The 14,289-nt window shown below is 38.8% G+C and overlaps 1 protein-coding gene across 2 annotated transcripts; it reads right to left on the bottom strand.

Moving 5' to 3' along the window:
* Positions 1-3,521: 3,521 nt before the first annotated feature.
* On the bottom strand, positions 3,522-12,498 carry LOC102136862 (HLA class II histocompatibility antigen, DP alpha 1 chain). Of its 2 annotated transcripts, none has more exons than XR_012433924.1 (5): positions 12,319-12,498; positions 8,507-8,752; positions 7,885-8,166; positions 7,467-7,671; positions 3,522-3,864 (listed from the first exon to the last, which is right to left on the bottom strand). XR_012433924.1 is itself a non-coding variant. In XM_065544181.2 (5 exons), the coding sequence occupies exons 1-4, from the start codon at positions 12,398-12,400 to the stop codon at positions 7,517-7,519; spliced, it is 765 nt and encodes a 254-aa protein (XP_065400253.1). In that variant the 5' UTR covers positions 12,401-12,498; the 3' UTR covers positions 3,522-3,864; positions 7,505-7,516. The 2 variants fall into 2 exon arrangements, 1 of the variants encoding a protein (XP_065400253.1); XM_065544181.2 differs by having other exon boundaries at positions 7,505-7,671.
* Positions 12,499-14,289: the final 1,791 nt, after the last annotated feature.

Genomic DNA, 14,289 nt, shown 5'->3' with positions numbered 1-14,289 from the left:
TAGTTTCCTTTTCTTTTAATGTCATTGTTTGGTGTTAGTATACTGGACTTGTAAATTATTGGGATGTGTTTTCTTCTGCTGTTTTATTGAAAGAGTTCGTATTGAGTTGGTATGGTTTCTTCCTGAAATGTATAATAGAATTAATCAGTGAAGCCATCTGATCTGGAAACCATTTGGCCTTCTCTGTGAGAAGGATTTTTAAAATTACAAACTTAATTTCTTTCATCGATTCAGATTCTTCTTGATTTAGTTTTGGTAATTTGAATCATTCAAGAAATGTTTCTATTTCATGTTGCTAAAATAAAAATTTTAGACAAATTGAATTTAACGGAGTTTATTTAGCAAAGAACAATTCATGAATTAGACAGCCCTCAGGACCCAGAAAGACTCAGAGAGCTCTATCCAGCATGAGAAGGCAGTGTTTATAGATAAAAACAGGAAGTGATACTCAAAAACAGCCAATTGGTTACAGCTCAGTGTTTGCCTTATATGGGCATGGTGTGATGAGGCATTTGCTTTATGGGAGACATAGTATGATCACTTGGCAGCCTGTGATTGGCTGAGACTCAGTTATTTATTAAAACACTCTTAAGTTAGACTGTAGTTTGTTTGCATAATGCCATTATGTTAGGTGAGTTTGCTATGTAGGAACTCAAGATATGGAGAAAGATTTACACCACATTTAATTTAATTTAACAATATAAATTGTCAAATTTATTGTCATTTTTGTTTATTGGCATTTTCATAGTATTTTATCATAATACTTTTAATGTCTGTATGATTTGTTGTGATGTACCCACTTCCATTCCTGATATTGGGGATTTGAGTCTTATCTCTTTTTCTGATCCATCTAGCTAGAGATTCATTAATGTATTGAGCCTTTTTGAAAACCAGCAATTGGCTTTGTTTATTTTCTTTACTGCTTGTCCATTTTATTGCATTTATTACTGCTCTTATTAATCTTGGGATTAATTTGATCTTTTTTTCCTAGCTTCTAAAGATGGGAGCATAGATAATTGATTTTAGAGTTTTCTTCCTTTCCAATTATGTAAAGTTATAAATTATTCTCTAATTACTGTATCATACTAATTTTGATATAGTGTGCTTTCATATTCATTCAGTTCAAAATATTTTCTAATTTTCCTTCTGACTCTTTTAAAATCCAGGTGATATTCAGTAGTATACTTTTAAATTTCTAGGTATTTGGGACTTTCAAGGTATTTTTCTGTTATTGGTTTCTAATTTAATACTATTGTGGTCCAAGAATGTATTCTGTATGATTTCAACAGACACATGTACGTATTTATTTAGATATTTGTTTATATGTGTTTATGACCCAATGTATAGTCTGTCATGTGGAATATTCTTGAGCATTTGAAAATAATGTGTATTCTGCCACTGTTGTGTGATATATTCTATAGATCTTGATTAGATCACACTGGTTTATTGATAATGTTATTTAAATCTTCTGTGTCCTCATTGAGTTTTTTCCTAAATATTTTATTGTTTACTGAGTGCTAGAATACTAAAATATAATTGTGAATCTGTCTATTTCTGCTTTTATTTCTATCATTTTTGGTTTAGTGTGATTTAAGACATATTTTCTAAGAACGTACACATTTAGGGTTGTTATATGTTGGTAATAAAATGATCCTTTTATCATTATGAACTATCCTTCTTTCTTCTTGGTAATATTTCTTATTGTGAGTTCTATATTTCTGATATTAATACAGCCACCAACATTTCCATGGTTGGCATTATTTTCCTTCTCTCGTTCTTCGTTTGTTTGTTTGTTTGTTTGTTTTTCTTGTAAGTTCTGAGATACATGTACAGAATGTGCAGGTTTGTTACATAGGTATACATATGCCATGCTGCACCTATCAACCCGTCATCTGGGTTTTAAGCCCTGCATACATTTGGTATGTGTCCTAATGCTCTCCCTTCCCTCGCCCCCCATCCCCCGACAGGCTCCGGTGTTGATGTTCCCCTCCCTGTGTCCATGTGTTCTCATTGTTCAACTCTCACTTATGAATGAGAACGTGCGGTGTTTGGTTTTCTGTTCCTGTGTTAGTTTGCTGTGAATGATGGCTTCCAGCTTTATCCATGTCCCTGCAAAGGACGTGAACTCATTCTTTTTTATGGCTGTAAAGTATTCCATGGTGTATATGTATTCTCTCATTCTTTTACTTTTTACCTGTTTTTGCCTTCATATTTAAAGAGGGCATTATGTAGACAGCATAAAGTTGGCCTATTCATTTTTTGTGCATTCTGACAATCTTTGCCTTTTACAATGTTTAGACCATATGCATTTAATTCAATTATTAGTATGGTTGTTTTTTTTAATCAGACAACAATTTTTAATGGTAGAATCTAATCCTTCCTCTTTAAGTTCTAACAGGAACAATGTAGTTGATGGCAATTTTCTTTTTTTTTTTTTATTATTATACTTTAAGTTCTAGGGTACATGTGAACAACGTGCAGGTTTGTTACATGTGTATACTAGTATGGTTGTTTTAAACTCTACCATCTTACAGTTTGTTTTCTCTTTGTCTTATCAGATTTTCCTGTTTTTATTTTGAATTAATTATGCTTAGTATTCTATTTTATCTTCTCCATTGGCCTCTTAGCTATAGCCCTTTTTTTTTTCAGTAATTGTCAGGAGTTTAAAATATTCATCTTAATACATTCTACCTTCAAATAATAACACACCACTTCACATGTAAAAGAAACTTACAACATTATACTGCCATTTCTCCCATCTATTATTTGTGCCATTGTCATCACGTTTTACTTCTGGGTATGTTATAAAGCCCCAAATAATTTTTACTTTAAACAATTATCTTTTTTAACTTAAAAAATCTAGAAAACGTGTTTTTATATTTATCCGCATTTTTACCATCTCATGCTCTTTTCATCTTAATATCCAATGAACACTCATAAAGAAACAAAATCCTTGCTCAATTAAGATATTTTTCTTCATAATCATAACTGTTCTCAAATCTTTGAAAGCTCTGGTAATGATGATTTAAGTTCTCCCACATGGAATGACTATGGCTGGTAAAAATTGCAATGAATGAGGGAATTTTTAAATTTTATTTATTGGCTCTTAGTTTATCATGTAGAAAATATCCTCCATGAGATATTGCTATAATTACAATCCAGCCTTGGGAAGGAAGCTCAGGGGCTGTGAATGGAATCCAAATCTGCCTGAAATCTTGATCCAGACAGACTTAATCTCTTCCCTCAGAGATTTCAAACACTGCAGTCTTCAAACTACATCCAAGAAAATCTTCATCCAAGTAAAATTTCCCCCAAATATCCTTTCTCTACCCCACCCTATCCTGTAGTTAGGGAAGAACCCAGGGCTGAATCACTATCCTCAGACCTTGCCATTCAGGTGGGATCCGAACCTTTAGTAACTTCATCTGCAACAGAGCTTGAAACCACACTTTCAAGAAATAGTATTCACATGTGACCTGATCCTAGACTTCCAGTAAGAATGACTCAGAGTCTCTCAGCTCTAAAATACTGAAGTATTTATTGGTCTTAGGGTATTCTCGGGAAGGTTACAGTGAAGGATGCTTCAAAGGAGAACAAAGGATAAAAGGCTCAGTGAAGGGATAGTGTCCATATCAGTGCTACCAAAGTGTCAACATTTATTCATTACCTTCCATTTGTTGGAAACTTTACTAAGGAATGACTATTTTAAGGCAACAGATAAGGAGAGAGCTTGAAGGGTCAGCAATTCAGTCAGCCACTGGAGTAGCAAACACATGAAGTGAGAAGAAAAACTGAGATGGAGTTTGTAGGGCAGCTGGAGTTCAGATCTCTCCTAAGTCCTCTTCTGTTCAGGTATTTTGTCACCTGCAGCAACACACACAGTTACTGTCATTCCTGGGTTCACTACTGAAGCCCAGACCCATCTTCCCCACTCCCTTTATACCTGATCTTCCCATTTCTCTGCCCTGTTCAGGTCCCGGGGAGAAGGTGGTCATCCCTGCACATGCCCTGGTCCTCCAGGTGAACAGCACATAGGAGCCAAGGAGTTCCCTAAAGTCATCAAATTTCACCCTCAACCCTCAGCTGACTTTGACGCCATCCTACATGCTTCATGTCTCCAAAGTATCCTGATAAGGGTAAGGGCCACATTACTGAGGGCAGAGAAGAAGCTTAACCCTGGAATGAGACTTGGAAGGGACAAACATCCAAACCATATCAATGAAGGCAATGAAGGAAGGATACTTGCTCACATTGTGTAAACTGCTCTTTGAAAGGATTTCAAAACCAAGATAAATTTTCTAAAATGATCTCTGTTGAACATCTGACAGCAGCACTTCCTCCTTCCTGGAATTCTTTAATTCCTTGGTTTATGTGACAACATATTCTAATTATTCTGCCTCTCTGATTCTTCTCCATTTTTGTTAAATACTCCTCTTTTGATATTTTGTTAATCATGTATCTTTGCATTAATTTTGCTTTTTCAAGATATTTCATTAAAATATGATTCACTTTTATTACTGAGTTCTTTTGGTATCCCCCAAATTTTGCACCTAAGTCAAGTGCATCCCTTACATCACCCTAGTCCCAGCCCTCCTTTCCATACTTCCTCTTAACATCTGACATTCTCCATTCACTTTATTCTGTTATAAATCATTATAGATATAATTATAAATTGAGTGAACAAAGAAAAATAAGGAAGAGTTTCTCCTACTGGATACTAACACACACTAGAATGTCGTAGTAATCAAAATACTAGGACACTGGTACAAGAAGAGACAAACAGAACAGTGGAACAAGATGGAACCCAGACAGAGGCCTGTCTGTAATGGGAGCTTTCAGTACAGCAAAGGACATGCCATAAACTTATGGAGAAAAGGTGAACTATTTAGTAGTTGTGGGAACACTGGCCCTTTATGTAGAGAAAAATAAAACATGCTCCCCATCAAACACAAAGATGAAGCCTAGATGAATTAAAGTGATAAATGTGAAATTTAAAACTACAGAAGATATTTTAAGAGCATCTTTGATATCTCAGTACAGGGAAGACTTCTTTTTAAAAAGACACGCAGGCAGGGCACAGTGGTTCACACCTGTAATCCCAGCACTCTGGGAGGCCAAGGCGGGTAGATCACAAAGTCAGGAGATGGAGACCATCCTGGCCAACATGGTAAAACCCCACCTACACTAAAAATACAAAAATTAGCTGGACATGGAGGCACATGCCTGTAATCCCAGCTACTTGGGAGGCTGAGGAAGGAGAATCTCTTGAACCAGGGAGTCAGAGGTTGCAGTGAGCTGAGTTTATGCCACTGCCCTCCAGCCTGGTGACAGAGCAAGATTCCATCAAAAAAAAAAGAAGAAAGAAAGAAAGAAAGAAAGAAAGAAAGAAAGAAAGAAAGAAAGAAAGAAAGAAAGAAAGAAAAGACAAGACAAAACAAAAAAGAGTTGATGGCCTTCATTACAAAATATTAAGGATTTCTCTTCAATAAAGGAAAACAAGGAGAAAGTTGCCAGAAGTCAGATTAGGGGGAAAACATTTGCGATGCCTACAACTGACAAGGGACTACTAGCAGAACTATATAAGGATCTCCTGCAAATCAATAAGAAAAATATAGAAGCCCACAGTATGGGCAAATAATTTGAACAGGCAATTTATAGAAAAGGAACCCCCAAGTGGCTAATCAGTCCCAATTATAGCCCCAATTATAAACAATTAAAGAAGTACAAAATAAAACAGCATATTTCTTTATGCACATGAAATTGGCAAAAATTAGAAAACTGGATAATGTCTGGTGTTGATGTACATTTGGGAGTTGCAGGATATTTCAGGTACTGACAACGGAAGTACAGATGAGTACAGCCATTCTGATGAACAGATGAGCAGTACTTAGTCAAATTAAGGAGCTGCATCTCCATCGACCCAGCAACCCCTTTCTAGGATACATACATTCCAGGAATGCAGATCAGGTCCACACGCATACGCAAGTCCATGTGAGATACAATCATCGCTTGCAATAATGGAGATCCAGGGATAACCAAGGAACAATATAGATACGTGGATTGATATGATTTGGATATTTGTCCCTTCCTAGTCTCGTGTTGAAAATTGATCCCCAGTGTTGCAGCTGGGGCCTGGTGGGAGGTATTTGAATCATGAGAGAGACTCCCTCATGAATAGCTTGGTTCCCTCTCTAGGGTAATGAGTGAGTTCTCACTCTATTAGTGCACATGAAACCTGGTTGTTAAAAAGAGCCTGGCACCTCTTTCTCTCTCTCTTTCTCCTTCTCTGACCATGTGATTCACCGGCTCCCTTTGCCTTCCACCATGAGTAAAAGCTTCCTGAATCCCCCAACAGAAGCAGATGCCGGTGCCATGTTTCTCGTACAGCCTGCAGATCTGTGAGCCAATTAAAGCTCTTTTCTTCATAAATTAGGTAACTTCAGGTACTCCTTTATAGCAATGCAAAATGGACTAATGCGTGGACTTATAGAGCAAAACATTATGGAAGATTTGGAAGAAACAAACTGGATGTACAAAATTAGATCTATAATTTAATGTCATTTTGGCTAATTAAAATACATGTACACTGAACACTAATACATATTATACAGGATCTATGCAAATGAAAGGAAACAGCAAATTCATTAAAATGTTTGCCTATGAGGTCAGGGTAAGAGGTTAGATATGGGAGTAACGACTGGGGATAAAAGGGACCAAATAAATCGAGAGAGATTGAGAGCTCGGAGGCACCAATGATGATAGTATAATGAACTGAGAAGTCCTTAACCTTTTGTACCTGATGTCCAGCATAAATAACAATAATAATAATGAATTAGATGTGGTCACCTGCATGGAAGTTCACTACCTAATGCTAAGAGAATTCCCAAAACACATACAAATATAAAACATGGTGAATGTTATGAAAAATAGAAAACTATAAGATCTCCGGAGGGGCATTTTTTGTGTGGCTTTGCCATGGAATGAGTCCAAGTAAAGGCAGTAAATAGTACCGGTACCCACCACACTGTGTTGTAATTACGTATAGAAATATAGATCTGCCTCCATTAATAGACAATAGACTCTTGGAGAATTTGAACTTGGTCTTTTCTTTCACAAAATAGGGTGTATAGTATAGTGGATAAACAGTCTTGGATCTAGACTTTCTGGATTGGAAGCTAGCCCTACTACTTCATAGCTGTGGGAACTTGATCAAGGTGCTTCAGGTCTCTGCGTATGTAAAAAGATAGAAGTATTTCTCATGTGAAATGGTGAAAATAATAGTACCTACCTCAAAGACTATTTGTGAGAATAAAGTGAGTTAATAAACATAAACGCTCAGAATAGCGCCTGAGCATATTAACTACTGTTTAGTTATCAATGTTGTTGTTGTTATGTGGCTGAATGCTTTTAACCCATTAGAAGATCAACGAACAATTATCGGATTGAATTTTTCCTCCCTTCCTTACATTCTACAAATCCTAGAGCCTCCTCTTTACATTCCCACCTTTACAGTACTTCACAGGGGCCCCTGGGCCCGGGGGTCACGGCCAGATCGCAGAGACTTTATGATGAGGACGGTGCCCACGATGATGCCCACTAGGCCCAGCACCAGGCCCAGGGCACAGAGCACAGTCTCCGTTGTCTCAGGCATCTGGATTGGCTCTTGGGCCTCTGGGGGAAGAATGAAGAGATAGGGTCAGGAGGTGCAGTGAGGGTGGTTCTGGTGTGGGATGGGTGTGGGAATTGAAGGTTATGGACAGTTAATTGGACATTAGGATGAGGAGAGGACTGAGACCTGGCCAGTGGGGAAAGCTGGTGCTGAGGACACCAGGTCGTTGGAATAGAGGATGCCAGAAGATTATGGAGAGAAAAGGAGCTGCATACCCCAGTGCTTGAGGAGCGGCTGGTCCAAGCCCCAGTGTTCCACCCTGCAGTCATAGAAGTCCTCGGCCGAGGGCACAAAGGTCAGGTAATGGAACTTGTGTAATCTGTAATCTGTTCTGGGCAGGAAGAGGCTCTCAGCAACACCCTCAGTGACCGGCTCCCCATTGCACAGCCATGTAACGTTGAGCACCGGTGGGAAGAACTTGTCAATGTGGCAGATGAGGGTGTTGGGCTGTCCCAGCTCCACAGGCTCCTTGGGAAACACGGTCACCTCAGGGGGATCTGGGAGGAGACAGGAGCAGGTGAGGACCCTGTTCTGGGATGAATCACAGAGGCTCCACCTCTGGGGGGTCCTCTACCTCAGCCTTAGATTTTTGGCAGCTCTGGGTTCCTGAATCACAGAGGGGAGTATCACACTACTGACCAGCCTCACTCTGCTCACCTTTCTCTTTCTTGAGAAGAGAGGATGCAAGCCCTTGCTGTAGTGGGATCAGCCCATGACCACTAGTGGAAGAGGATTACACAGCAGGGAGCACTTAGGCTTCCTAGTCTGAGGGTGGCAGAGAGGCCCTCTCATCCCTTCCAGTTGGGCTACAGAGGAAGAGGAAAAGATAGGCAGTACCATTGGCGGCCTTAGTGTGGTTGGAACGCTGGATCAAGATATTCAAGTTGTGGTTCAATGCAGCAATGTTAGCCAGCCCGCCCTGAGCCTCAAAGGAAAAGGCTCGGCCAAACTCCTCCAGATGCCAGACGGTCTCCTTCTTGTCCAGATCCACATAGAACTGCTCATCTTCATCAAACTCAAACATATACTCCCCTGTTGGTCTATGTGTCTGTACAAACGAGGCATAAGTGGACACATGGTCCGCTGCATAAAGAAAGTAGAGAAAAACATGACAAAATGTCAGTATGAATATGCAAGTGGTGAAAGCTCGAGAATGAATAAAGACTTAGGAATATAAAAAGGAAGAAGGTAAGAGGTCAAAGGCAGGACATATGGGGAAGAGAGACCAACACCATTAAGGAAATAATACAGAGCAGATGGGCAGTTATAAAAAGAAAGGAGTGAAGAACAAAATGAAGTTTATCATTGATAAGTCAAGCTGCTTCCTGGTCTTTGAAAGTCTGGGCATCCTGACCCTACACAATAGTAATCGTAACAATGACAGCAAACATTTGTTGAGCACTTACTTGTACCAGGCATCCTTCTAAATACTTTACATATTTCACTCATTGAATTGTCACAATAGCCCTATGAAGCAAATACATAGCATACTATTTTACAGGTAAGGAAATGCAGAGAGGTTATATATTAATAACTTGCCAAGGTCATACAGCTACTGGTGGAACTAGTAGACAGATTTTTTCTACCTTTAAGGTCTTAATTCTTCTAAGACACAGATATAAAATTGTTTTTCGAGTCATGAGGATAGGGGAGTGAACATTTTATTTTTCTTATTGCAGAAAGAGAGAAAAAATAGAAAATTGGGAGGAAGAAGAAAATACCCTTCAAATTTTCATGTTCTTGACAGTTTTAAAGTTTCTGTCTTAGTTTATGAACATGAAACTAGAATGTACAGCTTTGTTGATAATATTTTTCACTGGGGCATATAAATTCAAAAGTACAGTACAGTTATTTTGGCATTTGTTCCAAACTTTTGTTTCCTTTTTTAAAATATTTCGTTATTTTATGTTCGGGGGTACATGTGCAGGTTTGTTATATAGATAAACTCATGACTCAGGGGTTTAATGTACAGATTATTTCATCATCCAGGTACTAAGCACTCTAAACTTTTCTTACATTTATATTTTGATTTATGTTCTAGAGGCCAACTAGAAGTTATTGCTGAGTTTGGAACACCTGTAGGATTTAATTTATTTTGTTTCTTAGTCTTTATTAGTGTGCAAGAAGTAGCAAAGATAAGAGGATAAAAGCAACTGTAATCATTAAAGAAAACAATGAATGTATATGTGAGAGTCTGGGTTTAGAATGATAAATGCATGAGAATGAGAAGGGACCACAGGGCTCATCTGTTCTCACCTCCCAACTCATGGATTTTCCTGCGAGTTTGCAGCCCTGACATGTGGGGACCCAGTCTGTGCTTGGCCACTTACAGTGACAGGGAGAATGACGCCCTGTCACTGTAATTGTAAGTATCTGGAGGGTATGACCTGTGTCTTATTTTTCACTGAGAATGACTCCCTGTCACTGTAAGTGGCCAAGCACAAGTGGTATTTCAAACTAAACAAAATAAATTAAATCCTATAGGTGTTTCACAAGGAAACTCAGCTTCCTCCTCAGTTTAAAAGACTCAAAGGACTCATCAGGAAAAAGAGGGTAAAATAAAAAGACACAAAGTCCTCTAGCAATTATTGGAAACTCATCTTCTTAATACATGAATCTCTCCTGTATTTTTTAAAATACTTTTTAAAAAACATTTTCACAAGTTCTGTTGTCTAAAGATCAGCCAGATATGAAACAGATTATTTTACTTCAAAATATCATTTCCATTCAGACAAAAATATGTATTAAAAGACTACTATATGTCAAACACTGTTAGATGCTAAATATTCAAGTAAAAATAACACATAGGTCCTGTTCTGCAGACGCGTACAATTCACAGAAGGAAACACAAGTGACAAGACAACAGCAGGTTCAGAAGGATAAGTGCAGATGCGTGGGTATACAAAACATGTGATCAAACAACACATCGGGAATGGCTTCCGGGGGAACAGATGGCTTCAATGTAGGCATTCAGAAAACAGGACAAAAGCCACTTCTCACAGGGAAGACAGCCTGACTGGGAGAAGATATTGAGTTCACTGTGGGGCTACTGCAGTAGACGATCTGGAAGTCACCTAAGGAGAAATAATACATAGACATTTGTGGATGATGGGTGGTCTCAGGAGAGGAGTTTAGGCCAAAGAATTGAGAGTCATTAGAGGCAGGTGCAAATTAGATGAGATTTTCCAGGAAGAGTGCCAAAAGTCAGAATTGCAGAGATCTCAGACTACAATGAGAGGACATGATAATTAAGAGGTGATTTAAAGGATGATAAGGAGGATCCAGAGAAACAGGAGACAGATAAGGACAGGGTAGTTCATCAGAAAGAAGTGGATTACAATGCAAATGTTGTTAGTAAGTCAAGTCAGAGGCACTGAGAAGCACCCACTGGATTTGATCTTCTGCAGAGGTTCCTGATGGCCAAGATGAGAGGGATCTACTGGACACAAGTCAGAAACTTAGTTCCAACTGTGAGGACATAGAGAGAGTGTCTCTAGGGTAGGATGTAGGCAAGGTTGTTTTTTGTCAGTTGGTTTGCACTTATGTTTTTAAGGTAAAGGACATGTTTAGATGTTAAGAGACAAGGAACCACGGGGGAGGGAAACCTTGAAGAGACAGCTGAGCAAATTAGGAATTTCTACCAATAATCCTAAAACACATTCAAATCTAAGAAGATATGCCCATTGTGATGTTTATTATAACATAACATTAGAAATAACCCAGGTGACTGTGAACAGGGCAATCGATATTTCTGATTCTCCCCAGCCTCATTGCCTCTTTATTCTACACATCTTAAATAAAACTGTCTGAGGCCAGTGTGCATCTTGTACGCTATGGATTCTAACCTTCCCATCACTAGGTTTTGGGATGACAGCATCATACACAGGCTTGATGTCATTCTCCCTGATGTCAGCTACAGGAAGAAAGAGCATTCACCACGGCCCATCTCTGGCTGAGTCCTTGCAGCTATCCAAAGTCTAGGCCTCCCCTGCAGTCCTGGACCTCTCAGGACCCAAGTCACAAGGCTAACAAGACCATGCAATAGTGCTGTTTGAGACAGGAAAGTTTGTGACCACCCACAAAGACCCAGGAAGAGCCGTAGGGTCCTAGGAGAAATGGAGGATACAGGAAAACTCAGCACTTTCTCTCCTAATGCAGAGCCCATAGCTTGGAGTTCCTGTGAAGCAGCCACAAAAGACAGAGGCTGGGGATCCCAGAGAGATGGGAGGGATGTGGGGGCCCAGAGGGCCCTGGTAGAAGGTCATTGTGTGCAGGAATCTGGGGGAGGCAGTGTATGACCCTCAGAGCTGGGTCTGGACTTCAAACTTGGCTCGTTGATCTGCTGTGTAACCTTGGAAAATGTATTCATCTTTTTGAGCTTCAGTTTTTTCAAAATAATTTCTAAATGAAGGAAATAATATCTTCATTGAAGTTTCCTGTGAGATGTAAATGGGGAAAGAAACTATGCAGGTGTCTCGTAAATTCTGGCTGCCATTGCTGTTATTATTATGAGGGCCAGAGGGAACACAGACTATCATGAGGGCCAGATAGATCAATGAGCCCCTAAAATCTCTGATTCCTGAAGCAACAATTGATGTGAGCCTCCCCACCACTCACCCCGATGCTCTTGTGTCCTCCTGAGCACTCACCCTTGATGGCCCCAGCTCCTCGGAGACTCAGCAGGAAAGCCAAGGAGAGGGCTCTCAAGATCACAGCTCTGGTCTGGAACATTCTGTCTTCAGGGCACACGTTGTGGGGTCTATAATTGATGACTGTGAGCACAGGAACAGTGATGAGGAACTGAGCCGGGTGGAGGCAGATGAGACTCTGGAACTGTGGGCTTCTAGCACTGGAAATGGTCAAAATGGGTGGAGAGGAGTCAGCATGGCTGGGCTTCACCAATCAGAGGAATAACAGAGCTGACATTCTCTGTTGCTGGGTAAAGAGGATGCTGGAAGGTGCTGGGGAAGAGATGGGAGAATTTTAGGTACCAGCGTGGTCAAGAGAGCTCCAGTTCACAGTTCGTTTTCAGTTAGAGAAGGAGACTTAAAAAGATAAGTCACATCTTCTCTGATGGCAAATGTTTTCCATTATGTTCCTTCACCCCACTCCCACCCCCATCCCAGACAGTCAGATGATCTTTGATGATTTTTGGTCACTATATTTTAAATCATGATTTATGTTACATTGTCAAGTTTACAAATATATTCTGCTGATAATTAAGAATGAATGTGCTATATAATAAAATATTTATTAATCTTTCTTTCTACCTCTGAGATATCTCCTTTTTATGTAATCATTTCTGCAGAAGTGTTATAATTTCTATTTAGAGGTTTTAATTAACCTGAATGAAGTTGATCTTTAAGTATTTATCTATTCCTTGTTACCTTTGTTAGTGAAATTTTTAGATAACTTTTATTTAGATTTCTCAGTATTTGACTTTTCCTGGTATTTAAACTGTGTAACAACATTTTTATGTTTAAATTACCATGTTATTTCAGTTTCATATAAGAATACCCAGGACAGCATTACCTGTGGTCACAATGCGCACCCATATTTTGATCTTGTTTTTGAGAAGGGTTTCTCTAATGCTTTTCTGTTACATGTAATGTTCATTTTTTATTTTATATTCTCTTTACCATACTTAAGAAATTACTTTTCTAGTCTCATCTTAAATATTTCAAATTTGAGCGATTTCTTTGACACTCATGGATAAAGTCACAAAACATTTAATATTACATTAATATTTTTCTTGTTTGTGGTAGCCTTACCTTGCATAAATAATAATTACTAACAGATTAGTTCATGAGAGATGCTATTATTAGTGCTTTGCAAGCATTATCTCATTTAATCTTCACATAAATCTGAGGGAAGTATTATTAATGCCAACTCTAAAAATAAATTACTTGAGACATTGAGGAGTTAAGTATCTGTCTAATTATCTATGGCAGGTAAATGACAAGGAGAAGAGTCCAACCCAGGCAGTTACTAAGAAAACTGAGCTTTTCTCCACAATCCTCTCCTGGCCCCTCAATCCTACTGGACACCTTCTACTACATAATTCTTTCTTCTCTTGCATTTTACATTATAGCCTTATATTTACATTTTAAATAAATGATGCCAATTTGATTTTTTTTTTTTTGAAATTAGAATTGGTGGTCCAGTAGGATCACATTTATAAGTGTCTAAAGTAAAAAGTAATGTTCTTTGGAAGTTTGTAAAAATATTCACTATAACAAAATAGAATCAGATTGAAGGAGGTGGGGTCTTTGATTTTTTCTTCACTTTCTTCCTTATTTGCTGGTCAATTTATATTCTCTATGGTTTTATTTTTCCAAAGAAATTTCAGACCTATTGATCTCATTTGGTCTTAAGAGTTTGCTATAAGGCCGGTTATATCATCCCCATATTGAAGACAAGGAATTGAAGTCCAAGAGAGGCAGTGTCGTTAAAGCTGCATATTTACATGGTAGGGTAGGTGGTGTGTCCATGCTCCCGGAGTAAGGTTCCTACACTGAGCCCTGCTGGCTCTGATGACAGTCCTATGGAAGAACCTGGTATCCCCTGCACATTGCAGGACCCACAGACCTCTGGGAGAAAGTAAATATAAATGAGTGCTA

This window comes from Macaca fascicularis, chromosome 4 (assembly GCF_037993035.2).
Source record: "Macaca fascicularis isolate 582-1 chromosome 4, T2T-MFA8v1.1".
NCBI classification, from domain to species: domain Eukaryota; kingdom Metazoa; phylum Chordata; class Mammalia; order Primates; family Cercopithecidae; genus Macaca; species Macaca fascicularis.
Note: the sequence above shows the minus strand (reverse complement) of the source record. Positions and strands in the feature narration are given on the sequence as shown.

Coding starts and splice junctions, on each gene's coding strand:
- LOC102136862 (XM_065544181.2), bottom strand. CDS start 12,400: ATGTTCCAGACCAGAGCTGTGATCTTGAGAGCCCTCTCCTTGGCTTTC. Junction 8,167..8,506: donor CCACACTAAGGCCGCCAATG/GTACTGCCTATC, acceptor GTCTCCTCCCAG/ATCCCCCTGAGGTGACCGTG. Junction 7,672..7,884: donor GCCGCTCCTCAAGCACTGGG/GTATGCAGCTCC, acceptor TTCTTCCCCCAG/AGGCCCAAGAGCCAATCCAG.